Source organism: Bombina bombina, chromosome 5 (genome assembly GCF_027579735.1).
Source record: "Bombina bombina isolate aBomBom1 chromosome 5, aBomBom1.pri, whole genome shotgun sequence".
Lineage (NCBI taxonomy): Eukaryota > Metazoa > Chordata > Amphibia > Anura > Bombinatoridae > Bombina > Bombina bombina.
Window position 1 is genome coordinate 37,830,942 of NC_069503.1, and position 25,163 is coordinate 37,856,104.

At 35.8% G+C, this 25,163-nt stretch overlaps 1 protein-coding gene across 1 annotated transcript in view; it reads right to left on the reverse strand.

Moving 5' to 3' along the window:
- Positions 1-957: 957 nt before the first annotated feature.
- The window catches only part of LOC128659778 (oocyte zinc finger protein XlCOF6-like), a 237,938-nt gene continuing 213,732 nt past the window's right edge, over positions 958-25,163 (reverse strand). Inside the window, exon 6 of the mRNA XM_053713353.1 lies at positions 958-2,332. Coding sequence (XP_053569328.1) covers positions 1,647-2,332 — 686 coding nt within the window. The 3' untranslated portion in view covers positions 958-1,646. The remainder of the gene's footprint in view (positions 2,333-25,163) is intronic.

Below are 25,163 nucleotides of genomic sequence, written 5' to 3' on the forward strand. Positions count from 1 at the left end.
GTGGTTAGAGTACTGGGCATAATAACTGCTTATCATGTTCTTTTCTTTTTCTCCTTTATTTAGGAATACATAATGTCAATTATAATGCTTTGTCGCATGCTGTATGTATTCCATTAATGCTAAGATGTTACATTTTTCCGTACTGTATGTATGCCTTATATCAAACCTTAAATAAAAACTTTATAAAAAAAAAAGGATACCAAAAGAACAAAGCAAATTAGATAATAGAAGGGAATTGGAAAGTTGGGTAAAATTGCTGTTCTATCTGAATTATCAGCGTTTAACTTTCACTGTCAGATTTCACTTCTGTATTTCTGTATATGGTTTTCCTTTTTATTCTGTGATATTACGTTTTTAATTAGACAAAAAAACACAAAATACTGGTCTGGATTACAATCACTTTTTATTTGCATAAAAACATTGTATATCATTATATAGTAAAAAGCAGCATTACATGAGATATGCACACAATGGTATAAATATACCTAACACTTGTGCTCTTGATACAAAGGGATTTATCAGACATATAATGTTCCCTTTATATATACAGTATGTGCTATTATCAGTTCTTGTGGCTTCTAACTAACATGAAAACATCTAACAGACATAATATCAAGTTACAGAACATGACACACATATTACATACCCAGTATACATGTAGGTTATAGTAGCCATTTAAATTAAACTGATTATGATCACATGACACACATATTACATACCCAGTATACATGTAGGTTATAGTAGCCATTTAAATTAAACTGATTATGATCATATGACACAAATATTACATACCCAGTATACATGTAGGTTATAGTAGCCGTTTAAATTAAACTGATTATGATCACATGACACACATATTACATACCCAGTATACATGTAGCTTATAGTAGCCATTTAAATGAAACTGATTATGATCATATGACACACATATTACATACCCAGTATACATGTAGGTTATAGTACCCATTTAAATGAAACTGATTATGATCACGTATGTACTGGTTACTGATATTGTGTCTCATTAAATAAAATCAGTTCCCCCTCAGTAATTCCTCTGGTATATAACATGTACAATGCTAAGCATCTATTGCTATAAGAAAAGGTTTATCCACATAATGTGCACATTAAATATATCTCCCAGATGTCAATCATTTGAGACTGATGTTCTTGTTTATATAATTCTCTAACACTCTATTCATATAAATACTCTTTATTCTGTAAATGTAATTTTTTCCTCCCCTATGTAAAACAAACGTACAACTAATAACACTGGCATATTAATAAACAACACTGGGGGTGCTTTGGTGGTGAATGGTTGTGTAAACTGGTCAGTATGAGGGCAGATCTGTATATTCCTGTGTGGTGTTTGGATTCTATCACACTGATATGAGAGAAACTGAGGTGCACATATATAGAGGAACAAAGGACAGCAGGAGAGCACTTCCAATCTGGGGCTTTTATAACTGGGATTAGAAAGTATTATTTACAATAGGATCCTTTTTTATTCTTCTATTTAGAGAGTTTGTCCTCTTTAGGATAATTGTAGAGGTTTGTACACTGTGTATATAAAGTTTATTTGTGTGTAAATATTTGGTGTTTTGTGATATCTGATTTCAATAAAAACCCTTTTCCACTTTCTAAACATGTTAAAGGTTTCTTCCCTTGTGAATCCTTTCATGCTTTTTCAGATGACTTTTAACTGTAAAACTTTTTCCACACTCTGTACATGTGAACGGCTTTTCTCCTGTGTGACTCCTTTCATGAGTTTTCAGATTACTCTTTATTGTAAAAGATTTCCCACACTCTGTACATGTGAAAGGCTTTTCCCCTGTGTGAATCCTTTCATGATATTTCAGATCCCTCTTTTCTGTAAAACATTTTCCACACTCTGTACATGTGAACGGCTTTTCTCCTGTGTGACTCATTTCATGCTTTTTCAGATTACTCTTATGTCTAAAACTTTTTCCACACTCTGTACATGTGAAAGGCTTTTCTCCTGTGTGAATCCTTTCATGCTTTTTCAGAACATTCTTTTGTATAAAACTTTTTCCACACTCTGTACATGTGAAAGGCTTTTCTCCTGTGTGAATCCTTTCATGATTTTTCAGTTTACTCTTCTCTGTAAAACATTTTCCACACTCTGTACATGTGAATAGCTTTTCTCCTGTGTGACTCCTTTCATGATTTTTCAGATTACTCATATGTGTAAAACTTTTTCCACACTCTGTACATGTGAACGGCTTTTCTCCTGTGTGAATCCTTTCATGGATTTTCAGATCACTCTTTTGTATAAAACATTTTCCACACTCTGTACATGTAAAAGGCTTTTCCCCTGTGTGAATCCTTTCATGCTTTTTCAGACTACCCTTTTGTGTAAAACTTTTTCCACACTCTGTACACGTGAAAGGCTTTTCCCCTGAGTGAATCTTTTTATGATTTTTCAGATAATCCATTTGTGTAAAACATTTGCCGCACTCAGTACATGTGTGTGGTTTCTCACCTGTTTGTATTTTGTGGTGTTCTAGTAGATGAGACTTCCATCTAAAGCTTTTCTCACATTCTGTAGATTTGAAAGGTTTCTCATTTGTATGAATCATTTGGTTAGACTGTAGACTTTTCCCTTCTTTAATATGTTTTGAAAACTCAGTAAATTTGTGTGGTTTATGCTCTGGGATAATAATTTCACTAGATAAGTCATAAATGTTGTCCTCTTGTTTGATGACTAAATTACTCTCTGTACATAATGATTGCTGTCCAGTTCCTGCCAATTCACCATCGTCTTTTAATATCTTTTGTGATATCCCCAATGTTTGTGAATAGTCATTGGTGTCTAAGATTTTTGGAGTTTGTGGTATTATTCTGTTGCTTTCTGTAGTGAATGAGGGATATGAACTATTCACGTGTTTGTCTACATAAAAAGAAATGGAATAAAGAAAAATAAGACTATTTATTCATTATAATATAATCAATCTCAAGAAAAAACATTTTTAATGCCTTCTGTTTTGTATTTTTAAATGTATTTACCTGTAAATCACAAATTAAAAAAGGATGACATAGAATGTAAACATTACTACATCATAGTAAACTAAATGACTGAGTTGTGGGTGTTACACACATGGGAACAAGGTAGGCATAAGTGCAGTTATGGATGTTCATGAGTGAGGTCAGGGCAGGGGAAGGTGGAGTTGCAGGTGTTCCGAGTAATGAACCAGGTCAGGGAGTGAGGTTAGGCAGTTGTTGGACATGATCTGTCTAAAAGGACAGAGGGGGAGGTGTATTTTTTTCCTCCTCCTCAGCCCAATGGGAGTTGCTCCTTCTTTATAAACAGTCACTGACACAAATGTACTTAAAGGTGCAGATATAATAAATATAATAGTTTATATTTGTTTAATGAATGATTTATTCTATTTTCCCAGTAATTAAAGTCAGCATAATATCTTTTTTACTCACCTAACACATATGAGTTCATGCTGATAACAGGCTCCAATGTCTGTGCTCAGGAAGGTTCCCTTATTCACTCCAGTTACATCAATACCTGATATCTCTCAGTGCTCTGGCCGTGTCTGTAAAAAGTATATTAAATGGTTTAAACAGATAATAATAAATAATGGTTCTGATTAACTGTACGTATGGTATCATTAAAGGCACACATAACAATTCATGTGATACAGATCAGTTGTTTAGGTTATTACATATGTGCTATTGATTCAGCACAAGCATTAAGTACAGTTAGCTCTGTGAGTGTTATAATTACCCCTTAAATATTAATCTTCCCAGATCTATACAACATAATGGTAGAAAATCTATTTAAATGGGGCCATATCACAACTTTACAAATATAGTATAATCTTTGTTTTCTATCATGTATATGAAACAAGATTTTCTCCTGAAAGAAATGTTAAATATCAGTTGTTTAAATATAAGTTAAATTGGAAACTGCAGAATTGGTATTGTACTTCCTACTAATTCTCACTGACAGACATTTGAGTTGTCTTAAATCACACGGCAAGATAGGCACTAAAATGTTCATTTCAATTGTTATCTTGGATAGAGTTAAGAAAAGAAAGATGTTTTGTTTACAAAGAGTGATAATATAATGAGATATGTTCTTTTGGCAAATTCAGTCTATTTAAAAGGACCATAGCATATAGAATTACAAAATCAACAAATGCATAATAAAAATACAATGCAATAGGGGCGTGACTCTGGGCAGCTCCTTGAATGGACGCACTATCAGTTGCTCTGAGTGAGACATTAATATTTTGCCTTTTATTAATGTTTATGAGGATCTCCCATCTACCTCTCCCTGATAATTAGGCTTTGCTTGCAAAGAGGAAGCAAATGATACTACAACATTGGGACTACCACACTTAATAACTGATCCGGAGAGTTGAGGCCTAAGGCAACCACTTTAGTGAGAGGCTCTCAACACCCCCCCCCCCCCCCGGTACCTTGTAAGCCGGGTATGCAGTGCATAGACACTGAAAACTTCAATAATATGGAACCTGAGGCAGCTTTGTTAATCAAGGAGATTTGTAACCTCCTAAATGAACATTTCCTGCAACTTTCAGAAAAGATGGAGGCAACATGGGCATATGAAGGGAACCCTGCTAAAACTGAGTCTGTTTTAACAAATGCAAAACGAGCAGGGGACCCTGAGCCCTCCACACACTGCGGATATTTGAGCCCACCTGATATACAGCAGGATAGTGAAACCACAACGAACAAGGTGCAGACGGTCGGCAGTGGGACCCTAGCAGTGACTGCCGCATATAATTCTTCAACGGCTGGGCAGGGACTAGATCCCTCTTCCACACATAATGGAGAGGCAGATACCCCTGAATCTGGAGCAATCTCTATAGCACAGAACCCCTCACTGGTCAACGGCTCCCAACCAGCCCAGCAACAACGGATTGCAAGGGGAAGTAAACCTAAGATACATAGAGAGACAGCAGCAGTGAAGGATAAAACGGCATATGGGCAAGATGGCGCCACTCCGCCACCTCAGATACCCCACACAGTCAGAATGAGAGTGACTCGCCAGGTTGCACAGTCAGTGTGGAGACGCTGGATAAGCGCTACAGATTCCAGCAACTTGAGTCTTACCTTGGAGACACCCCCCGGTTGGAAGGTCCGGTGCGGTCATGGTGTCAAGCTAGAGGTGCTCAGCCTGCGAGCAGCATTCCGGTGGAGCTACTGTGGAGGCCGGATCAGACTCTGGGGATGCTGGAGCTGCTCACCATATGGAAGTTTGCTGACAGGGACTAAAAACACTAATAGAAGCATAGACTCTGTGCATGGAAGCCTGCCACCAAAAGCCGGCGTAGGTTAAAGACATTTTCTGAATGGATTGTCATAGCACTGACTGTGGACGGATGCTACTTAGTTTATTATAGGTTCTCTTAAAGGGACATATAAATGTTTTTGGCCTCTCCTATAATCCCTGGTGGTCTGTACTTACTTATGTGCTTATTTTTGTGTATTCCTTTGCTAAATCATAACCGAGTCAACTTAGGCTCTAAACACTGCAACATGTGTACAGGGCTTTAGGATGGTCACTCGCCTGATGTCTGTGACTAGCATTGTGCTACTCTGTCTCACTTTGGTTTAATGTCTAATGGGTATAACATATGTATTTGTGGGATTGACATGTCTAAATCTCTGCCATTAGCAATAACTTTACAGTTCTGTATAGCTCCCCCTATTAAGATGTGTGAGGCTAGTATCTTCCATGTTACTTATATTTTACAGACGCAGATTTAAGTATTTGTTTTTAACTAAGGTTTCTTCCCTTAATTTTATGGTGCCTCAAGTGTATGTCTTAAGACTGTCATTATCCCTTTTAGTTTGAGACAGTCAGTTCCATCAAACTACTTACATATATAAGCTCTAAAATATTTTATATGAGGGAAAACCCTCCTTTTACTACTCAGTTTCATCCAGTCAACTATTATTACTGCATAGGGCTCCTAATATAGTATGTATGTCCTGTTAATTCCCTGTGGTTTGCCCTTCTAATTAGATCCCAACTAAGACTATGTCATCCTGTCAGACTTCACCTTACTGTGCACCTCTGGTTTTATATGTCCCACTGCGCTCATAGTTTTTATTCATGTAACCAGTATTAGGTGGTTTTAGTTCATGTTCATGTTCCCTATATCGTTTCAAAGTTGCCTCTACACATAATCAGTGACACTAAACTGTTCTCATCAGTGTATAAAATATTGTTGCTGTATTCACAAGCCCAAAAGTGGCGATAGTCCACAATTACCTTTCCTCCATCTATAAACTTTTATTAATAAGAAGGTCCAAAAGTGGCCTACCCATACACTAGGAGGTATAGATCGCTATAAAATATGAGGTTTCTACTGGATTTGCCTTCTCTTAACTCCTATGATGGCTTGACAGTGTATATATACAGTGAATTCTCTTGTGCGGGGTGTGTATTGTGCATATGTATGTACTTGCACTCTATTATATTTTGTTCTTTTACTTTTGGTTGAATATGGCAAATTTTTATCTGCTTTGTAACTGTTTTTCATACCTCAATAAAAAAATTATTTAAAAAAAAAAAAATATACAATGCAATAAAACCTACTTCTCTTTTTAAAGTCATAGTAAATTGTTTTCTGATAAATGTAGTTCTGCACCTGTACCATGTGACAGCTATCAGCCAATAACAGACTCATATTTTTATATAATGTGAACTCCTGCATATGCTAAGTAGGAGCCGGAGCCTCAGGTCATTTAAAAGGCTGTGTACAATTTGATAATGAAAATAAATTACAGCAAACAGTTATTTTTTTTTATTAAATTGTATTTTATTGAATTTTACAAAAATGAACACAACATGAATAACATTAGCACATAACATTTGTGGAATAAAGTAAAATATAAATACAAATTACAGTCACTGTTGATAACATAAATTAGAGGCACTATAATCAGCGTAGCCGTGTGACCGTAAAGAAATGAAGGATATTTCTAAAGAGGGGGAAAAGTAGGAGAGGAAATAAGTTAAAGAAGGGGAGGAGGGGGAAATGAGAAGGTTTTGCGTCACAGGTACTTTAGGTTATATTGTTGTTTTCTGGTCCCATATAAATATGAGGTCTAAGATAAAATCAGCTTTACCTTGAAAGCAGTAGTGGAGTTTTACAAAGAGAGGACATGATCACTTCCTTTAGCCACATTTGTAAGGTGGGTGTTGTCCCTTTTTTCCAAAATCTAGGTATTAAATCTCTTGGCGCAATTTATCATACATTGTAACAATTTGATATGATAGAGACAAGGGATTTGGGGGAGGTCATTGAGGAGTATTATGGAAGGGCAAAGTTTGAGTGTTGTGCCTAATATTGAGTTAATGTGTAAGGTGATGTTTTCCCAAAATGTTTTTATCTGAGGGCAATGCCACCAGATTTGGCAGAGTGCCTATTGCACCGCAATGTCGCCAACACAGTGAGGAGGCACCAGTGAAGATACTGTGGAGTCGGTGGGGTGTGAGGTACCATCTTGACAGGATTTTGTAGTTAAGTTCTACAATGATTGGGGAGATTGATGCTTTCTTAGTTAATTTAAAGAATTTGCTCCATTGTTCTTCTGTAAACCTTGCTTACATTTAATTTTCCCACTTAGTTATATATAGGGGTTTATGTGTTGGGAAGCAGCCTCTAAGCATACTATAAATTATTGAAATATGAGACTTTTTTAGTAAAGAGTTAATACATAAGGATTCAAATGGTGTGTTAGGTTTAATGAAATTTAGCTTATGTGGATTTATTTGGATTGCGTGACAAATTTGAAGATTTACAAACCATTTGTGAAAAGGTGTTCCTATATGTTGTTGTAAGTCATTTTGCTTTCTGAAATGTCCGTCTTTAAACATTGAAGATATTGGTAGTTGTTGTAATTGATCGGTTATGGAGACTGTTTGTGTCAATTCGGGCTAGAGGAACAATGGGTGTCCCCAGAGTGGGGTGAGAGGATATTTGGCTTGAGATTGTGGGATTTAATTGGATGGTTTTATCCCATGTTTTCAGTGTGCTTGCTACATAGTAGTTGGTGGTGCATGTTATTGGTCTGTATCTTTTAGGAATCCAACACATCTCGTCCAAAGAAGGAAGATTGGTGAGCGCTGCTTCTAGTTGGACTTAAGGCTTAAAAGGGTTGTTATGAGTCCATGCAGCAAAACTGCTTAGGAATAAGATCTGTTTTGCCACTCTTGGTCGGTGGTATGACCATATAAATGTTTCTATTTGTTTCTGTTGTGTTGTCAAATAGTGAGAGGGTAGATCAAGTGGGAGGATTGTAATTTTTACAGCATTTATACAACCGATCCACAATAAATTGCCCTGTTTATGCCATGATTCTAAAAGCTTCTGGGTATCAGTTTGTAATGGAAGATAATTTAAATTGAATAGCTCTGTTATGTCTGGTGTAATATTGATAGCCTAGATAGCATATAGAGTTGGAGACTGAGAATAGGGTTTTGAAGTTATATATGTGGTTTTGTCTGTCTTCAGGTTAATGGGTAGGAGGACTGATTTGTCCTTGTTGATGGAAAAGTTAGCCTTCACTTTATATGTATCAAGTTCTTTTATGAGAGAGGGAATGGATGTGCTTGGGGAGCCTATGGTGAAGATGATGTCATCTGCGTACAGTAGGCATTTTTGTTCTATGGGGCCAAAATTCAGTCCTTTGATGTTTGGATTACATCGGATATGTGTAGCAAAAGTCTCAACCATAAGGGCAAATAGGAGGGATGATAGGGGGCAATCCTGTTGGGTACAGTTTTTAATGGAAAATTTGTCCTTAGTTGAGTCATTAGCGCGGATTACAGCAGTAGGGTTAGTGTATAGGGCCTTTATTCTTGTAATTAATTTGGTAGAGAACCCGAATTTCGACAAGGTGGGCCACATGAACTCCCAGTCCACCCTGTCGAACGCCTTCTCAGCATCCGTAGAGAGCAAAATAATTGGGGTTTTGCTATTATTGGAGTAATGTAGAGTTTGAAGTACACTAATAGAATTGTCTTTGGCTTCTCTGCCGGGGATAAAGCCCACCTGGTCAGTATGGATCAGAAAGGGTAGGACTTTATTTATACACGTGGCTTGAATCTTAGCATATAGTTTTAAATCTATGTTCAATAGGGATATTGGCCTATAGTTACCTACTTGATTAGGGCATTTGCCTGGTTTTGGAATCACTGATACGGTAGCCTCCAAGAGGTGTTGGGAGCAATTGCCAGTCTGGTCTATCGATTGGAATAGAGTAAGGAGTTGTGGGATTATTGTGTTTTATGTAGATGGTAGAATTTGGGGTGAAGCCATCTGTGCCTGTGGCTTTCGCGGTTTGGAGGGATTTTATAGTCATTAGAATTTCTTGTATATGGAATGGTTGGTCTAAGTTGAAGTCGTCTTCTGCTGTAAGGGATGGGAGGTTAATATGGGCTAGATAATCTGTAATCAGATTTGTTTTAGAATTGGAATCGCACGATTCTAAATTGCATATTGATGTGTAGTATTTAGTAAAGTCCTGTAGTATGGCTCTACTATCGAAAGAGGTGCGTCCCGTATGGCTTTAAATGTTTTTAATAAATGTTTTGTATTTCTTTTTGTTGAGGGACCTAGCTAGCATGCAACCTGTTTTATTGGTTTCAACAAAAAACTTTGCTTTTATGGTGAGGGAGCAAAAATGCAAATTTGTAATTATATCATTATTTAAAGTGTCTCTGTCCTGCTGTTGAGGGGAAGTTGGATTAAATTTATGTGCCAGTTCGGATTGCATAAGTTTATAGGTGAGAGTATTATATTGTGCAGTTCTTTGTTGATGTTGTCTCTTCGTGTGTTTGATGAGTTCCCCCGTATATAGCATTTGTATGCTTCCCAATTGTTGGAGTTAGAAGTGTCTAGGGGATTATTAAAAGAAAATAATTCAACTGTTCTCTCCTTTATTAAAAGTGCAAATTTGGGTGTGTGTGTGGATATAGCACCTGGACCCACTGTGACCTGTGGCTTTGAAATCCACAAAAGGAACAGCACCATCCAAAAGGTATGATAAAATTCTTCTTTATTGGGACATAACCAAACAACACAACAACACGACGTTTCGGTCAGATGACCTTAATCATGTGATATAAAAACAAGACCTTAAGTCACTCCTTTTATACCCACTTAGGGGGAGGTGATTATTACCTTTGCAGGTGAATTTTAACCATTTTATTACAAAGTAAATCTATTCAGCTCCATCTAGTGGCCATAAGAGGTCATTACAAATCTTACATAAAGCTTGGAATTTCACAGAAACAACAAAGAATTTATACATCTTAACAAAATCATCTGTACAGCCAAATAATTTATATATGTATAAAGATATACATACATAAGTATATACATCTATTGATTATTCACATATTACTTAAAGTGTGGCCCATAAAACCTAAAACTTAGTCCTGTAAAGGATTTATAATGTAATATTCCAATCTATCTCCTTATTCATTCCAAATGGTATAAGTGATTGCAGAGTATAGATCCAAAAAGTCTCTCTACATTTTAACAATTTCTGTCTATCACCACCTCTTCTGGGTCTCTTTACCTGTTCAATAATCTGAAATCTCAACTGAGAAATACTATGACCAGCAATTAAAAAAATGGTTGGAAACAGGCGCTTCTTTATTGCCACAACGTATATTTGATTTATGTTCATTTATTCTATCTCTTATTCTCCTAGTAGACTCTCCGATGTAAATTTTGGAGCAAGGACATTTAATCAAATAAATGATATAGTCAGAATTGCAAGTAAAGAAGCCTGGTATTTTATATTTCCTTCCATTAAGTGGATGTATAAAACTATCCCCTTTTATAATGTTATTGCAACTGCAACAACTTAGACAAGGGAAACAACCTAGTTTAGGGGTAGACAACACTGTTTGAATTTGTCTCTTGTTTGAACCTATGTCAGCTTTGATTAATGTATCCCTGATGTTCTTACATCGCCTATACGCAGGCATAGGTACTTGGAAATCCATAATATTAGGATTCAGATCTTTAATAATAGGCCAGTGCTTTTTAATGATCTTATTTAACCTATTACTTAAAGGATTAAATCTAGATATAAAAATCATACGCTTATTTTTAATTTTTTCATGTCTCTTATTTTTGTTATATTCCCCTTTAATGATAGTGTGTCTAGGTATATTATCAATCTCTTTTATGCAGCGCTCAATCAAGGGCTCTGGATAACCCCTCTGTAAAAATAAGTTACCCATTTCTCTTAATCTAGTGTGAGCTAGCTGGTCATCTGATACAATTTTTTTCACCCGTAATAACTGGCTCTTAGGGAGACTATTAATCAGAGGTGGATAGTGGGCACTTTCATACTTCAATAAACTGTTTCTGTCACTGTCCTTTCTGTACAGATCAAATTTTAATTCCCTACCACTCTTCTGAATTGTGGTATACAAAAAATCAATAGAATCCTCGCTGCACACCAATTTAAGTTTAATATATCTAGAAGAGATGTTAAGGTCTGCTACAAAGGCCTGCAATGAGTCCATGTCACCCCCCATATGACAAAAATGTCGTTTATATATCTAAACCAGCATAATCCATATTCTTGGAATGCTCTCTGAGTGTATACAAACCTCTCTTCGTAGATATTCATAAAGACATTGGCATATGTGGGGGCGACATTGGATCCCATTGGAGTGCCCTGACATTGGATGTAAAAAATGTCCGGAAAAAGAAAGTAATTACAGTATAGGACTAACGGCAACAGCTCAAGAATGAACTCACATTGAAAATTAGAAAATTTACCACTGGTGAAAATGGTTTGTTTCATTGCACCCATACCACTTTTGTGCGTAATTGATGTGTATAACGATGTCACATCTAATGAAAATAGAATAAACTTATCACATTGTAGTTCCAAAGAATCTATTTTTGTTATAAAATCTCAAGTGTCCGACACATTAGATAAAATTGAATCTGTGCTGGCCACTATGGGGCGTCCTGGAGGTGTACATCTATCTTTGTGTGTTTTGGGAAGTGTGTAAAGGACTGGTATAGAGAATGTTTCCGGTATTAGAAACTTTTGTTCTTTTAAAGTGATCAGTCCATTACACACTGCCCTATTCACACAATTAACCAGACATTTCTTAATCCCAAAGGATGGATCAGTGTTTAAGGGTTTATATACATTCTGGTCTGTAAGCTGCATATTAATTTCTTGTATATAATATGCCTTATTTAGGATAACAGTGGCACCACCCTTATCGGCCGGTTTGCAAATAATATCTTTATTCCTCTTTAAATTTGTCAAAGCTAGCCTTTCAGCCTTAGTAAAATTACTCTGGGTGTTAGACAATAAAGATATACGATTTTTCTCTTTCAATGTATTGATATCCTTTAACACTAGCTGTATAAACGTTTCAATACCGTTACTGTGAATATTGGGTGTAAAAGAACTTTTGTTTCTTAAATCTAAAGCACTTAGTGATAAAGGATCATATACAGCTGATACCTCATTGGCGCTCAATGAACTGTCAGTTTTAGTCTCTATAGCGGCAAAATGTGCCTTTAACTTGATGTTCCTAAAAAAGGCATGTAGATCTCGTTGTAGCTCAAAAAAAGTCACATTTTGCTACAGGACAAAAAGACAGTCCCTTCTATAACACTTCCTTTTCAATATCGGTAAGAGCATGCGAAGAAATATTTACCATTAGTTCCGGTAGTTCTGGGGATTCTTGCTGCGAGTCATCCTCTGGGTTTTCGGATCTTTCGAAGCGGAGCTCTTCTTGTCTGCGGTGATGTTTGCGGCCGCCTCGCTTCCGCTTCCGTCTGAGTCCCCCGAGGAATTGGCTGATGACGATTGGCTTGTATTATTATCACGCATACGGCGTTGTTATTACGTTATTACAGGTGAAAATTTTTTTATCAGATGACCAGCTAACTCACACTAGATTAAGAGAAATGGGTAACTTATTTTTACAGAGGGGTTATCCAGAGCCCTTGATTGAGCGCTGCATAAAAGAGATTGATAATATACCTAGACACACTATCATTAAAGGGGAATATAACAAAAATAAGAGACATGAAAAAATTAAAAATAAGCGTATGATTTTTGTATCTAGATTTAATCCTTTAAGTAATAGGATAAATAAGATCATTAAAAAGCACTGGCCTATTATTAAAGATCTGAATCCTAATATTATGGATTTCCAAGAAGTACCTATGCCTGCGTATAGGCGATGTAAGAACATCAGGGATACATTAATCAAAGCTGACATAGGTTCAAACAAGAGACAAATTCAAACAGTGTTGTCTACCCCTAAACTAGGTTGTTTCCCTTGTCTAAGTTGTTGCAATTGCAATAACATTATAAAAGGGGATAGTTTTGTACATCCACTTAATGGAAGGAAATATAAAATACCAGGCTTCTTTACTTGCAATTCTGACTATATCATTTATTTGATTAAATGTCCTTGCTCCAAAATTTACATCGGAGAGTCTACTAGGAGAATAAGAGATAGAATAAATGAACATAAATCAAATATACGTTGTGGCAATAAAGAAGCTCCTGTTTCCAACCATTTTTTAATTACTGGTCATAGTATTTCTCAGTTGAGATTTCAGATTATCGAACAGGTAAAGAGACCCAGAAGAGGTGGTGATAGACAGAAATTGTTAAAATGTAGAGAGACATTTTGGATCTATACTCTGCAATCACTTATACCATTTGGAATGAATAAGGAGATAGATTGGAATATTACATTATAAATCCTTTACAGGACTAAGTTTTAGGTTTTATGGGCCACACTTTAAGTAATATGTGAATAATCAATAGATGTATATCTTTATACATATATAAATTATTTGGATGTACAGATGATTTTGTTAAGATGTATAAATTCTTTGTTGTTTCTGTGAAATTCCAAGCTTTATGTAAGATTTGTAATGACCTCTTATGGCCACTAGATGGAGCTGAATTGATTTACTTTGTAATAAAATGGTTAAAATTCACCTGCAAAGGTAATAATCACCCCCCCCCTAAGTGGGTATAAAAGGAGTGACTTAAGGTCTTGTTTTTATATCACATGATTAAGGTCATCTGACCGAAACGTCGTGTTTTTGTGTTGTTTGGTTATGTCCCAATAAAGAAGAATTTTATCATACCTTTTGGATGGTGCTGTTCCTTTTGTGGATTTGATGGCATTTTGATGGATAATTTATTCCTAACAAACTCTGGTGTGTGTCCACACTAGATTAGTTAAAATAGATATACATATAAAACATAAATATAAACAGTAAAACCTTTCAGTAGCTACTGAACAATGCTTATGTTAAAACAATAAGGGTTTAAACTTGATGGAATCAACCCCCAAACAGCAATTGCAATAATATAAATATTGGTAATCACAATAATAACAGTGGTGGATTTTATAAATAAATGCACGTGAATAAACAGATTGTGTAAAATTAGGAAAAATGTGTGAAAAAAATTGGTGAAAATTAAAAATTGTGAAAAAAATATATAAAAATATAAAAAATGAAAAAAAAAATGAAAAATGGTTAAAAATGTATATATAAAAATGTCAGATGAATAAAAAATGTAGTGTCCAAGTTAAAAGTGGATCTATTTTGAATGTGTTATATTATACTTAATATGTTTAGATGTGAGTGAGATCATTTACGTTCGTATTTAGATTCGGCTTGTGTACATTCACCGTATTGGTTGGAGGACTCGAGCTAGCTAATATCTGATTGGTTGTCGTCGCGTGGTTAGGAAACAAACCTTTCACATAAATCTCATATTTCATGAATTTGAGCCACGTTAAAAGTGGAGCTATTTTGAATGTGTTATACTATACTCAATATGTTTTGATGTGAGAGAGATCGTTTACATTCGTGTTTAGATTCGGCTTGTGTACATTCACCGTATTGGTTGGAGGGCTCGAGCTAGCTGATGTCTGATTGGTTGTCATCGCGTGGTTATGAGTCACACCTTTCACAGCTGATCGCCTAGGTCTGTTTACTAAACCATGTGTCTCGATTCTAGATTGTGATTGGCTAGAACTAACTTGTAGATGACATTATCTCACTAGCTCAGTTGTTGGATATATACTTTGAATTATGTACGTGGCGATTGATAGAATTTGGGATCGCTAACTAGAGGGTTAATTCATGTCTTCAAATCCTATTTAATAACTTAAAAGTTGTTGATAGATGAGCTTATTTTCAGCCCATGTAAGATTGTGCTCATTTTGTGCTGGGAAATAATAAATATCAAACCTGTTTAGCATGTAGATATTGTAGATGTCATAGATTGATCTGTCGGTTTGTGTATATAAAATTATTTTCAGAGATTGCTAAGTGACCATTTGTGTGAAAATTCCTAGGAACTTGCCTTTAAACCAGATTATTACAAATAAATAGATAAATGAAAAGTGACAGTTTATGTTAAAATTAATCAGAAGGTGGAAATATCTTTAGGATATACAGTATATATATATATATAATATAAAAAGTCTACACACCCCTGTTAAAATGTCAGGTTTCTGTGATGTAAAAAAATGAGACAAAGATAAATCATTTCAGAACTTTTTCCACCTTTAATGTGACCTGTAAACTGTACAACTCAATTGAAAAACAAACTGAAATCTTTTAGGTAATGGGAAATAAAAATAAAAAAATAAAATAATATGGTTGCATAAGTGTGAACACCCTTTTATAACTGGGGATGCAGCTGTGTTCAGAATTAAGAAATCACATACAAAATCATGTTAAATAGGAGTCAGTACACACCTGTCATCATTTAAAGTGCCTCCGATTAACCCCAAATAAAGTTCAGCTGTTCTAGTTGATCTTTCCTGACATTTTCTTAGTCGCATCCTACAGCAAAAGCCATGGTCCGCAGAGAGCTTCTAAAGCATCATAGGGATCTCATTGTTAAAAGGTATCAGTCAGGAGAAGGGTACAAAAGAATTTCCAAGGCATTAGATATACCATGGAACACAGTGAAGACAGTCATCATCAAGTGAAGAAAATATGGTGCAACAGTGACATTCAATGCAATTTCCACTCTGAGTAGCAGCAAATAAATAGTGTTTATTTAAAACAACACAACACAATCAGTCATCCATGGCCCCTTCATATGCGAACCTATTCATGTCCCATTTTGAGAATCTGTACCTATGGGGTAAATGTGACTCTTCTATCAATTTCTACCGTAGGTTCATAGATGATATCTTTTTGATCTGGAGAGGGGGCATTGATGAACTCCATGGCTGGTTTTATCTGTTTAACAACACACCAACCACGGTTCGGTTTAAAATGTCTGCTGATTTACACTCCATCAATTTTCTTGATCTTAAGGTGTACAAAACGGCACAGGGACTGGGGTGCACACTATTTAGCAAACCTACAGACAGGAATTCCCTGTTGAGGGATCAGATAGTTGTCATCCCCCAGCACTGCTGAAGGGCATACTGAAATCACAATTAATCAGGACAGTGAGGAACAACTCTGATCCTATGAAGGGAGCCTCCCAGTTGTTGGAAATGGGTGCAAAATTTGCTGAGAGAGGGTATAAGTCACAAGACATTAAACAGATGATGGAAGAAGTGTCACAATATACACAAACACAACTGTTAACAAGGAAACAAAGACAAACCACAGATGAAAAGCTCATAATGGCTACTACATTTTCTCCCAGTACTAGAAAAGTGGGATCGATTCTAAGAACACATTGGCCGATTGTGTCATCTGACCCAAAACTACGATTTAGTAACCACCTCACACCTATGGTGGGATACAGGAGGGGCACAAACCTTCGGGACCTACTGGTCAAAACGGACCCAAGGGCAAGCTACAGATCCATGACATATACTAACATCAAGGGATCATATAGATGTCTGGGGTGCACCACCTGTAATGGTCTAATGAATACGAAGTTATTCCATCACCCACACACCAATCGACAATTCAGTATTCGTCACTCTATCACCTGTACAACAACATTTGTCATATATCTATTGGTGTGTCCGTGTTCTGGCTTTTATGTTGGCAAGACGACGGGCACCCTCAGAGAAAGAATGGCAAATCATCGTCATGCTATCCGGGCAGCTCTGAAGTCTGGAGATTCAGACCAACCTGTGGCCAGGCATTGTGCACAACATAAACATCCAGTGGCATCAATAAGATACACACTCATCGATCATGTCCCCCCTTTGGATAGGGGTGGGGACAGGGGCAAGATACTCCTACAGCGGGAAGCACAGTGGATGTACCGATTGGGCACGGTACACCCAGGTGGACTTAATACAACTCCCGATTTCAAAGCCTTATTGTAATGTGGCACTAAGGTGTGATACATTCTAAGGGTACGGTACCTAGACTACTATGACTCTGTGAGTTCTGGGCTCGACAGATCCCGTTAAGGGGGGTGGACTTGCCCAGATATACTCACAGCACCAGGTATGGGGGACTTTGGCACTTCCAGTTCCTGAGTGGAAGTCAGGTAGTGGTGCCTCGGAGTTACTATGCACTGCTTAACACACATAGCCATTCCATCATTACAAGGCTCACTGAAATGGTTAAACATCCATGTAGCTTACAACGAATGCCTTATAAAACCATATGGGTATGATGGTCCAAAATTCAAGCATTAAGGACAACCCATATAGGCCAACCTAGGTGGATAAAATACCTTTATTTTCTACAATCTACAGAGTGTATCAAATTCAGCAAAGATGTAAAGATACGATGATGCTCCTAGAACAGCCAGAAGAGGCAGCAGAGTGATATAATATGTGAAAAAATATGTGAATTAATATCCTAAACTAAGAAGAAACATGGGAGTAATACAAAACTACAGTCGGTTCTGTGACAAGAAGGACATGATATATCCTGGGAATTATAGAGTCATACCATCACCCAGTGGGACTTCTGCATTGAATGCAGGAACCATAATTTATGTTTCTTTTAATTTTTAATTTTTATTTCCCCTTTTTTGTGATCCTTATTGAAGCAGAAATATTCAATAAGGGGTTAAGTGTGGAATGTGTGGTAACATTGTTTTTAGCAAAAACTAAGGTTCATGGAGAGAATGACCTAGTCCTAGCTAGCCAGTTAACTATAACTGGGGGGGATTCTATTATTGGGTTGCCTATTGAAATAACTAGGAGCTTACAAAGCATAGGGTTCCTATATATCATTTAAAATTATGCTATCAGGGATATCCTAGCCTACATATACCCAATATACATTATCACCCTGGAAAGTGTGTATACATTGCAATCCTGAGGAATATGTCCGCATTATTTAGGTATAATCTAGCAATCTGTAAAAGTATTCCTTACCTAAAATAAGTAGGGATGACATTTTAATGCAGCAGTGTATAACTTTAAATTTTCAGCATAATACAAAATTACACGCTATCAAAGTAGGCAATGTATTTTTCTATTTTTTGTTTTTCTTAAACACATATGCGTATGATTAAGCATTGCACTGTTTAAAGTTCAGAGGTTACTACACAAATTTAGTGTGCACATTTTTTGAAAAAGTGTTTTCAGTATGCGAGTGGGGCACGATTAGTGTACATAGGTTGCCATGGCAACGGGCAACCCGTTGTGCAATAACACTTATTTGCTGCACATGTTCGGTTTTTCAGATTACAGTATCTGCACTTGTACTTGTTGTTATTATGAAACACCCAGTGGACACGCTTTGAAATTTTTGATTCACTTTACACGATTTATTGTATTCAATATTGTCAATATTGTTAGTAATAATTGTCTACCGGAAGTGATGTTGCGCACCACTTCCGGTTCTTATCGCCAGTGGAACGCAGTATGCGTTCCAACATCGGCAGTTTGGCGCCAAGGGAAAGGGGTATGGTTTTGAATGTTAATTGTAAGTATGACACTATTTATTATTATTATTATTATTATATATCTCTATCTATCTATCTATCTATATATATATATATATATATATATATATATATATATATATATATATATATATATATATATATATATATATATATATATTGGATATAAAAAGTCTACACACCCCTGTTAAAATGTCAGGTTTCTGTGATGTAAAAAAATGAGACAAAGATAAATCATTTCAGAACTTTTTCCACCTTTAATGTGACCTATAAACTGTACAACTCAATTGAAAAACAAACTGAAATCTTTTAGGTAAAGGGAAATAAAAATAAAATAATATGGTTGCATAAGTGTGAACACCCTTTTATAACTGGGGATGTAGCTGTGTTCAGAATTAAGAAATCACATTCAAAATCATGTTAAATAGGAGTCAGTACACACCTGTCATCATTTAAAGTGCCTCTTATTAACCCCAAATAAGGTTCAGCTGTTCTAGTAGGTCTTTCCTGACATTTTGTTAGTCGCATCCTACAGCAAAAGCCATGGTCCACAGAGAGCTTCTAAAGCATCATAGGGATCTCATTGTTAAAAGGTATCAGTCAGGAGAAGGGTACAAAAGAATTTCCAAGGCATTAGATATACCATGGAACACAGTGAAGACAGTCATCATCAAGTGAAGAAAATATGGTGCAACAGTGACATTCAATGCAATTTCCACTCTGAGTAGCAGCAAATAAATAGTGTTTATTTAAAACAACACAACACAATCAGCAACGTTTCGGTATTTCTACCTTATTCATGCTAAACATTGTACTGAAATGATTCTATTTATACCTTATCACCACTAGGTGGCGCTGTATTTAATAGTATGTAATGGGTTAATGGGAAGTTGCCCTTGCAGCGCCACCTAGTGGTGATAAGGTATAAATAGAATCATTTCAGTACAATGTTTAGCATGAATAAGGTAGAAATACCGAAACGTTGCTGATTGTGTTGTGTTGTTTTAAATAAACACTATTTGTTTGCTGCTAATCAGAGTGGAAATTGTATTGATGCTACAGAGACTGGAGTGGGTCTCTGGAGTGGCTGGCAATAGGGTCGCTGTGTGCTGGATTAACCTTTTGATTTTGGATGGCAACAGTGACATTACCAAGAACTGGATGTCCCTCCAAAATTGATGAAAAGACGAGAAGAAAACTGGTCTGGGAGGCTGCCAAGAGGCCTACAGCAACATTAAAGGAGCTGCAGGAATATCTGGCAAGTACTAGCTGTGTGGTACATGTGACAACAATCGCCCGTATTCTTCATATGTCTGGGCTATGGGGTAGAGTGGCAAGACGAAAGCCTTTTCTTACAAAAAAAAAACATCCAAGCCCAGCTAAATTTTGCAAAAACACATCTGAAGTTTCCCAAAAGCATGTTGCAAAAGGTGTTCTGGTCTGATGAAACCAAAGTTGAACTTTTTGGCCATAATTCCAAAAGATATGTTTGGCGCAAAAACAACACTGCATATCACCAAAAGAACACCATACCCACAGTGAAGCATGGTGGTGTCAGCATCATGCTTTGGGGCTGTTTTTCTTCAGCTGGAACTGGGGCCTTAGTCAAGGTAGAGGGAATAATGAACAGTTCCAAATACCAGACAATATTGGCACAAAACCTTCAGGCTTCTGCTAGAAAGCTGAACATGAAGAGGAACTTCATCTTTCAGCATGACAACGGCCCAAAGCATACATCCAAATCAACAAAGGAATTGCTTCACCAGAAGAAGATTAAAGTTTTGGGGTGATCTGAAGAGGGCTGTGCACTGGAGATGCCCTCGCATTCTAACAGATTTAGAGTGTTTTTGCAAAGAAGAGTGGGCAAATCTTGCCAAGTCAAGTTGTGCCATGCTGAAAAACTCATACCCAAAAAGACTGAGTGCTGTAATAAAATCAAAAGGTGCTTCAATAAAGTATTAGTTAAAGGGTGTTCACACTTATGCAACCATATTATTTTAGTTTTTTATTTTTATTTCCCTTTACCTAAAAGATTTCAGTTTGTTTTTCAATTGAGTTGTACAGTTTATAGGTCACATTAAAGGTGGAAGAAGTTCTGAAATGATTTATCATGTTCTCATTTTTTTACATCACAGAAACCGGACATTTTAACAGGGGTGTGTAGACTTTTTATATCCACTTATGTATATATACATATATCTCTCATTGTTGACTATATATTTGAAGTGACATGAACGGATGAGAGGAGAAAGAGTGACTAACTGTATTCAGTTGAAGATCTGTATAAATAATATATATAAAACTGTATATCTATCTAGAATATACTTGGAGAGACCTTTTGTCTGGTCATAAGACTGGAAATCTAATCTTTCAGATATATGTTGTTATCTTAGTAATAGCTTTTTTGTCGTTGTTATATATAGAGGGTTAAGCATCTATTAATAACATTATTGATACATCTATAAATGGGAGTCGTAATTGACCAGGATTCCAACACAAATATCCAGGATAACATAATTTCTTACTTATATATAGTGGTACAGTATCACATTGTTTCGTGGAGATTAGGATAAATAATATAAGAGAGGGGGTCTTCAGAACCGATGCATAAAATTCTGTTAGGTGGGGATCGTCTTATCAAGGGGTCTGATAAATACATGAATTGGAATATTGCGAATCTAGTGTTTATAGTATTGGTATTTGTCAATCTATTCCTTCTGTGTATTAATAGATTGAAAAATTAATACATTAGAAAATTAAAAAATAAGTGAGTACGTAAAAGTAACACTTTTAACTTGGCTCAAATTCATGAAATATGAGATTTATGTGAAAGGTTTGTTTCCTAACCACGCGACGACAACTAATCAGATATTAGCTAGCTTGAGTCCTCCAACCAATACGGTGAATGTACGCAACCCGAATCTAAATACGAACGTAAATGATCTCTCTCGCATCTAAACATATTAAAGGGACATAATACTCATATGCTAAATCACTTGAAACTGATGTAGTATAACTGTAAAAAGCCGACAGGAAAATATCACCTGAGCATCTCTATGTAAAAAAGGAAGATATTTTACCTCACAATCTCCTCAGCTCAGCAGAGTAAGTTCTGTGTAAAAAGTTATACTCAGCTGCTCCCAGCTGTAGGTTAAAAAAAAATAAAGAAATGAACAGCAGCCAATCAGCATCAGCAGTGCTGAGGTCATGAACTATTTTACTGTGATCTCATGAGATTTGACTTAACTCTCATGAGATTTCATTGTAAACTTCCCTAATCTGAATAGGGAAATAAAATTAGAGTACACGAGGCTCATCCTTTCAGCTGTCCCAGGACAGACATACTAATATGCTGCTTAGAAATCCTTTACAATGGGATGTGGCTACTGATGAACTTTTGAGGTAAAATATCTTTCATTTTTACATAGAGATGTTCAGGTGATATTTTCTAGTCAGCTTTCTACAGCTATGCTGCATCACTTTCAAGTGTTTAAACATTTGGGTATTATGGCCCTTTAAGTATAGTATAACACATTCAAAATAGATCCACTTTTAACTTGACTCAAATTCATGAAATATGAGGTTTATTAGAACTGATCATCATAAGGAATTAGCTATTTCCGGTTTTCAATATCCGGTCTATTTGATAATCTGTTTAGAAAAAGGGTACATATAGCTGCCAGCCACTTACATAAACCAGTCTTGATAAAGGCCAAGTATGTGGCCGAAACGCGTCGACAAGCAGCTGGTAAGCATAATTCCAATCTGTTTATTATAGTTTGGACTTCTGCACTATTTGTTTTATATTTTTACAGGATATCACATCATAATCCAGGATGGATAACAAAAAATTCATCAAAGTCTAAAGAGGACTACTGGATTCTCACCACTAAGAAAGCACCTTCATTATTTCACTTTCCCAGGATCACCATCACTAGATTCTTCACCATCAGGAAACAAGTTTTTTTTCAAACATTTTTATTATCCTTTGTTAAACCTCAATGGGATACTATTTATTTGGATTGTGACACTGATTGTTACACACAATTTTTGTTTAAGTTTTGTCATGCTTTTTATTTGTGGCACTTACAGAACACTACATTTTTTATTCATCTGACATTTTTATATATACATTTTTAACCATTTTTCATTTTTTTTATTTTTATATATTTTTTCACAATTTTTAATTTTCACCAATTTTTTCACACATTTTTCCTAATTTTACACAATCTGTTTATGCACGTGCATTTATTTATAACATCCACCACTGTTATTATTGTGATTACCAATATTGATATTATTGTAATTGCTGTTTGGGGGTTGATTACATCAAGATTAAACCCTTATTGTTTTAACTTAAGCATTGTTCAGTAGCTACTGAAAGGTTTTACTGTTTATATTTATGTTTTATATGTATATCTATTTTAACTAATCTAGTGTGGACACACATCAGACTTTGTTAGGAATAAATTATCCATCTCTTTATAAATCATATCAGCTTTCTGATATAACTCCAGACACAGCTCATTATAGAATACCTTGATTTACTGGTGCCTTGAACATACCACATACACATGTTTTCTCCTTGATGTCAGTAAGGATGAGTGGGTCTGAAAATATAAGATCATTGAGCCTCCACCTTGGACGGCTAAGTGGTATAGAGGTTTGTGTGTTTGTGTGTGACTGTGTGTGTTCTGTTCAGTTGTGTGTAGTACTGCTTTAACACTAAGTAACTATATATTTGTGATCCCATAAAGATATTATAATCAAGAAACTAGTAGTTATAGCAGTTCAGTTCAATGCTACTTGTTTTAAATGTCTCTAGTACTACTGTAACTGTGTAAACTAATTTTATATGTGACGTGTGTGTGATGTGTGTGCATGCACACAGTGCTGTGTGTTGTGTTCCAGATTCATTCACGTGATGTTTGTTTGCCACAAATTGCCAGTCATGAAGGCACACCTGTAATTTTGTACCACATATAAGGGATTTATGTTTTGTTTTCTGAGGATGACCATTTTCACACAAATAAGGTATTGGTTGGTAATGGTGGTAACTTTAGCTTAACCTATCTATTTTGGTTTTAATTTAATGTCTATTATTATTATTATTATTATTACTAAGTAAAGAAAGACATTAAATTAAAACCAACATAGAAGGTTAGACATTTATTTATGCTCATGTTTGTTTACTAGTGTATATACTATATAATATACATTTAAATATTTTCTTTTATTGAAGAAGTACACGGCGAGCACTGCACTTTTTACACTACTACAGTTTAATGCCATAATATTGTTGCCAAACCAATACAACAATTGCCATTTAGTATTTACTGTTCTATAAACTGTTGTTTTCTGCTGTGTTCAGACTTTGCCACAGGAAGAGTGTCCTTTTTTGAGCTAATAAAATAAAAAAAAGTTTATTTTGACTGGTTGAATTTTTTTTTTGAAAAATTTTAATCATGGGCATAAATAGTGCAGTAATCGTGATGCATCGCAGAATCGAATCGTTACCATGATAATCGGAATCGAATTGTGAGACAAGTGAAGATGCGCACCCCTAATAGTAAGCCCACGATTATTAGAACTCTACCGTCAGTGTCAGAATATTTATTTAGTAGTTCAAAGGAGGTGCCTTTTTCTGATGGAGATACCCACACCATTCTTTTTTATCTAGGCCTGAGCTAAGAAAATGCTGGTCATAGTAATATGTAGACAGTTTGGGTTCATTGGTTTTTCTAAAGTGTGTTTCTTGGGTTAAAAGGTGGTCAATTCGCTTTATATAGAAGTCATGGAAGGCAATTGACCTCTTTTCTGGGGATAAGAACCTTTTGACATTTTGCGTTGCTATTGTAAAAGTTTTAAGTGTTACGTGTATACTCATTTATTTGCATGTGTGGGAGGTATTACTATGGGGATCAGATATGACTGGACAGCAAAACCGGAATATGTGTGGTTCTATCAAAGCAGAAGTGTAGTATGCACCAGAGATAAGCAAACAAATGGAGGAGTGTGCGCTGAGTATTACACCAAGCTCCTAAATCTACCTAAGTACCCCCACATTAGGTAAAAAGTGAGTAACAATAAAAATGTAAGTTAGGAGCGCCAAGGGTAAAGGTGTATATCACTAATGTAGTATCTATAGTGGAATAAATCCCTTCAGAAATGTCAGAAATACTCGTGATGGACAAGATAAAAATGGCTATGCAAATTTAATAAATGGTATAAGATATGTCAAAGAGATTTATAGCAGAAAATCTATAGCCACAAAGAAA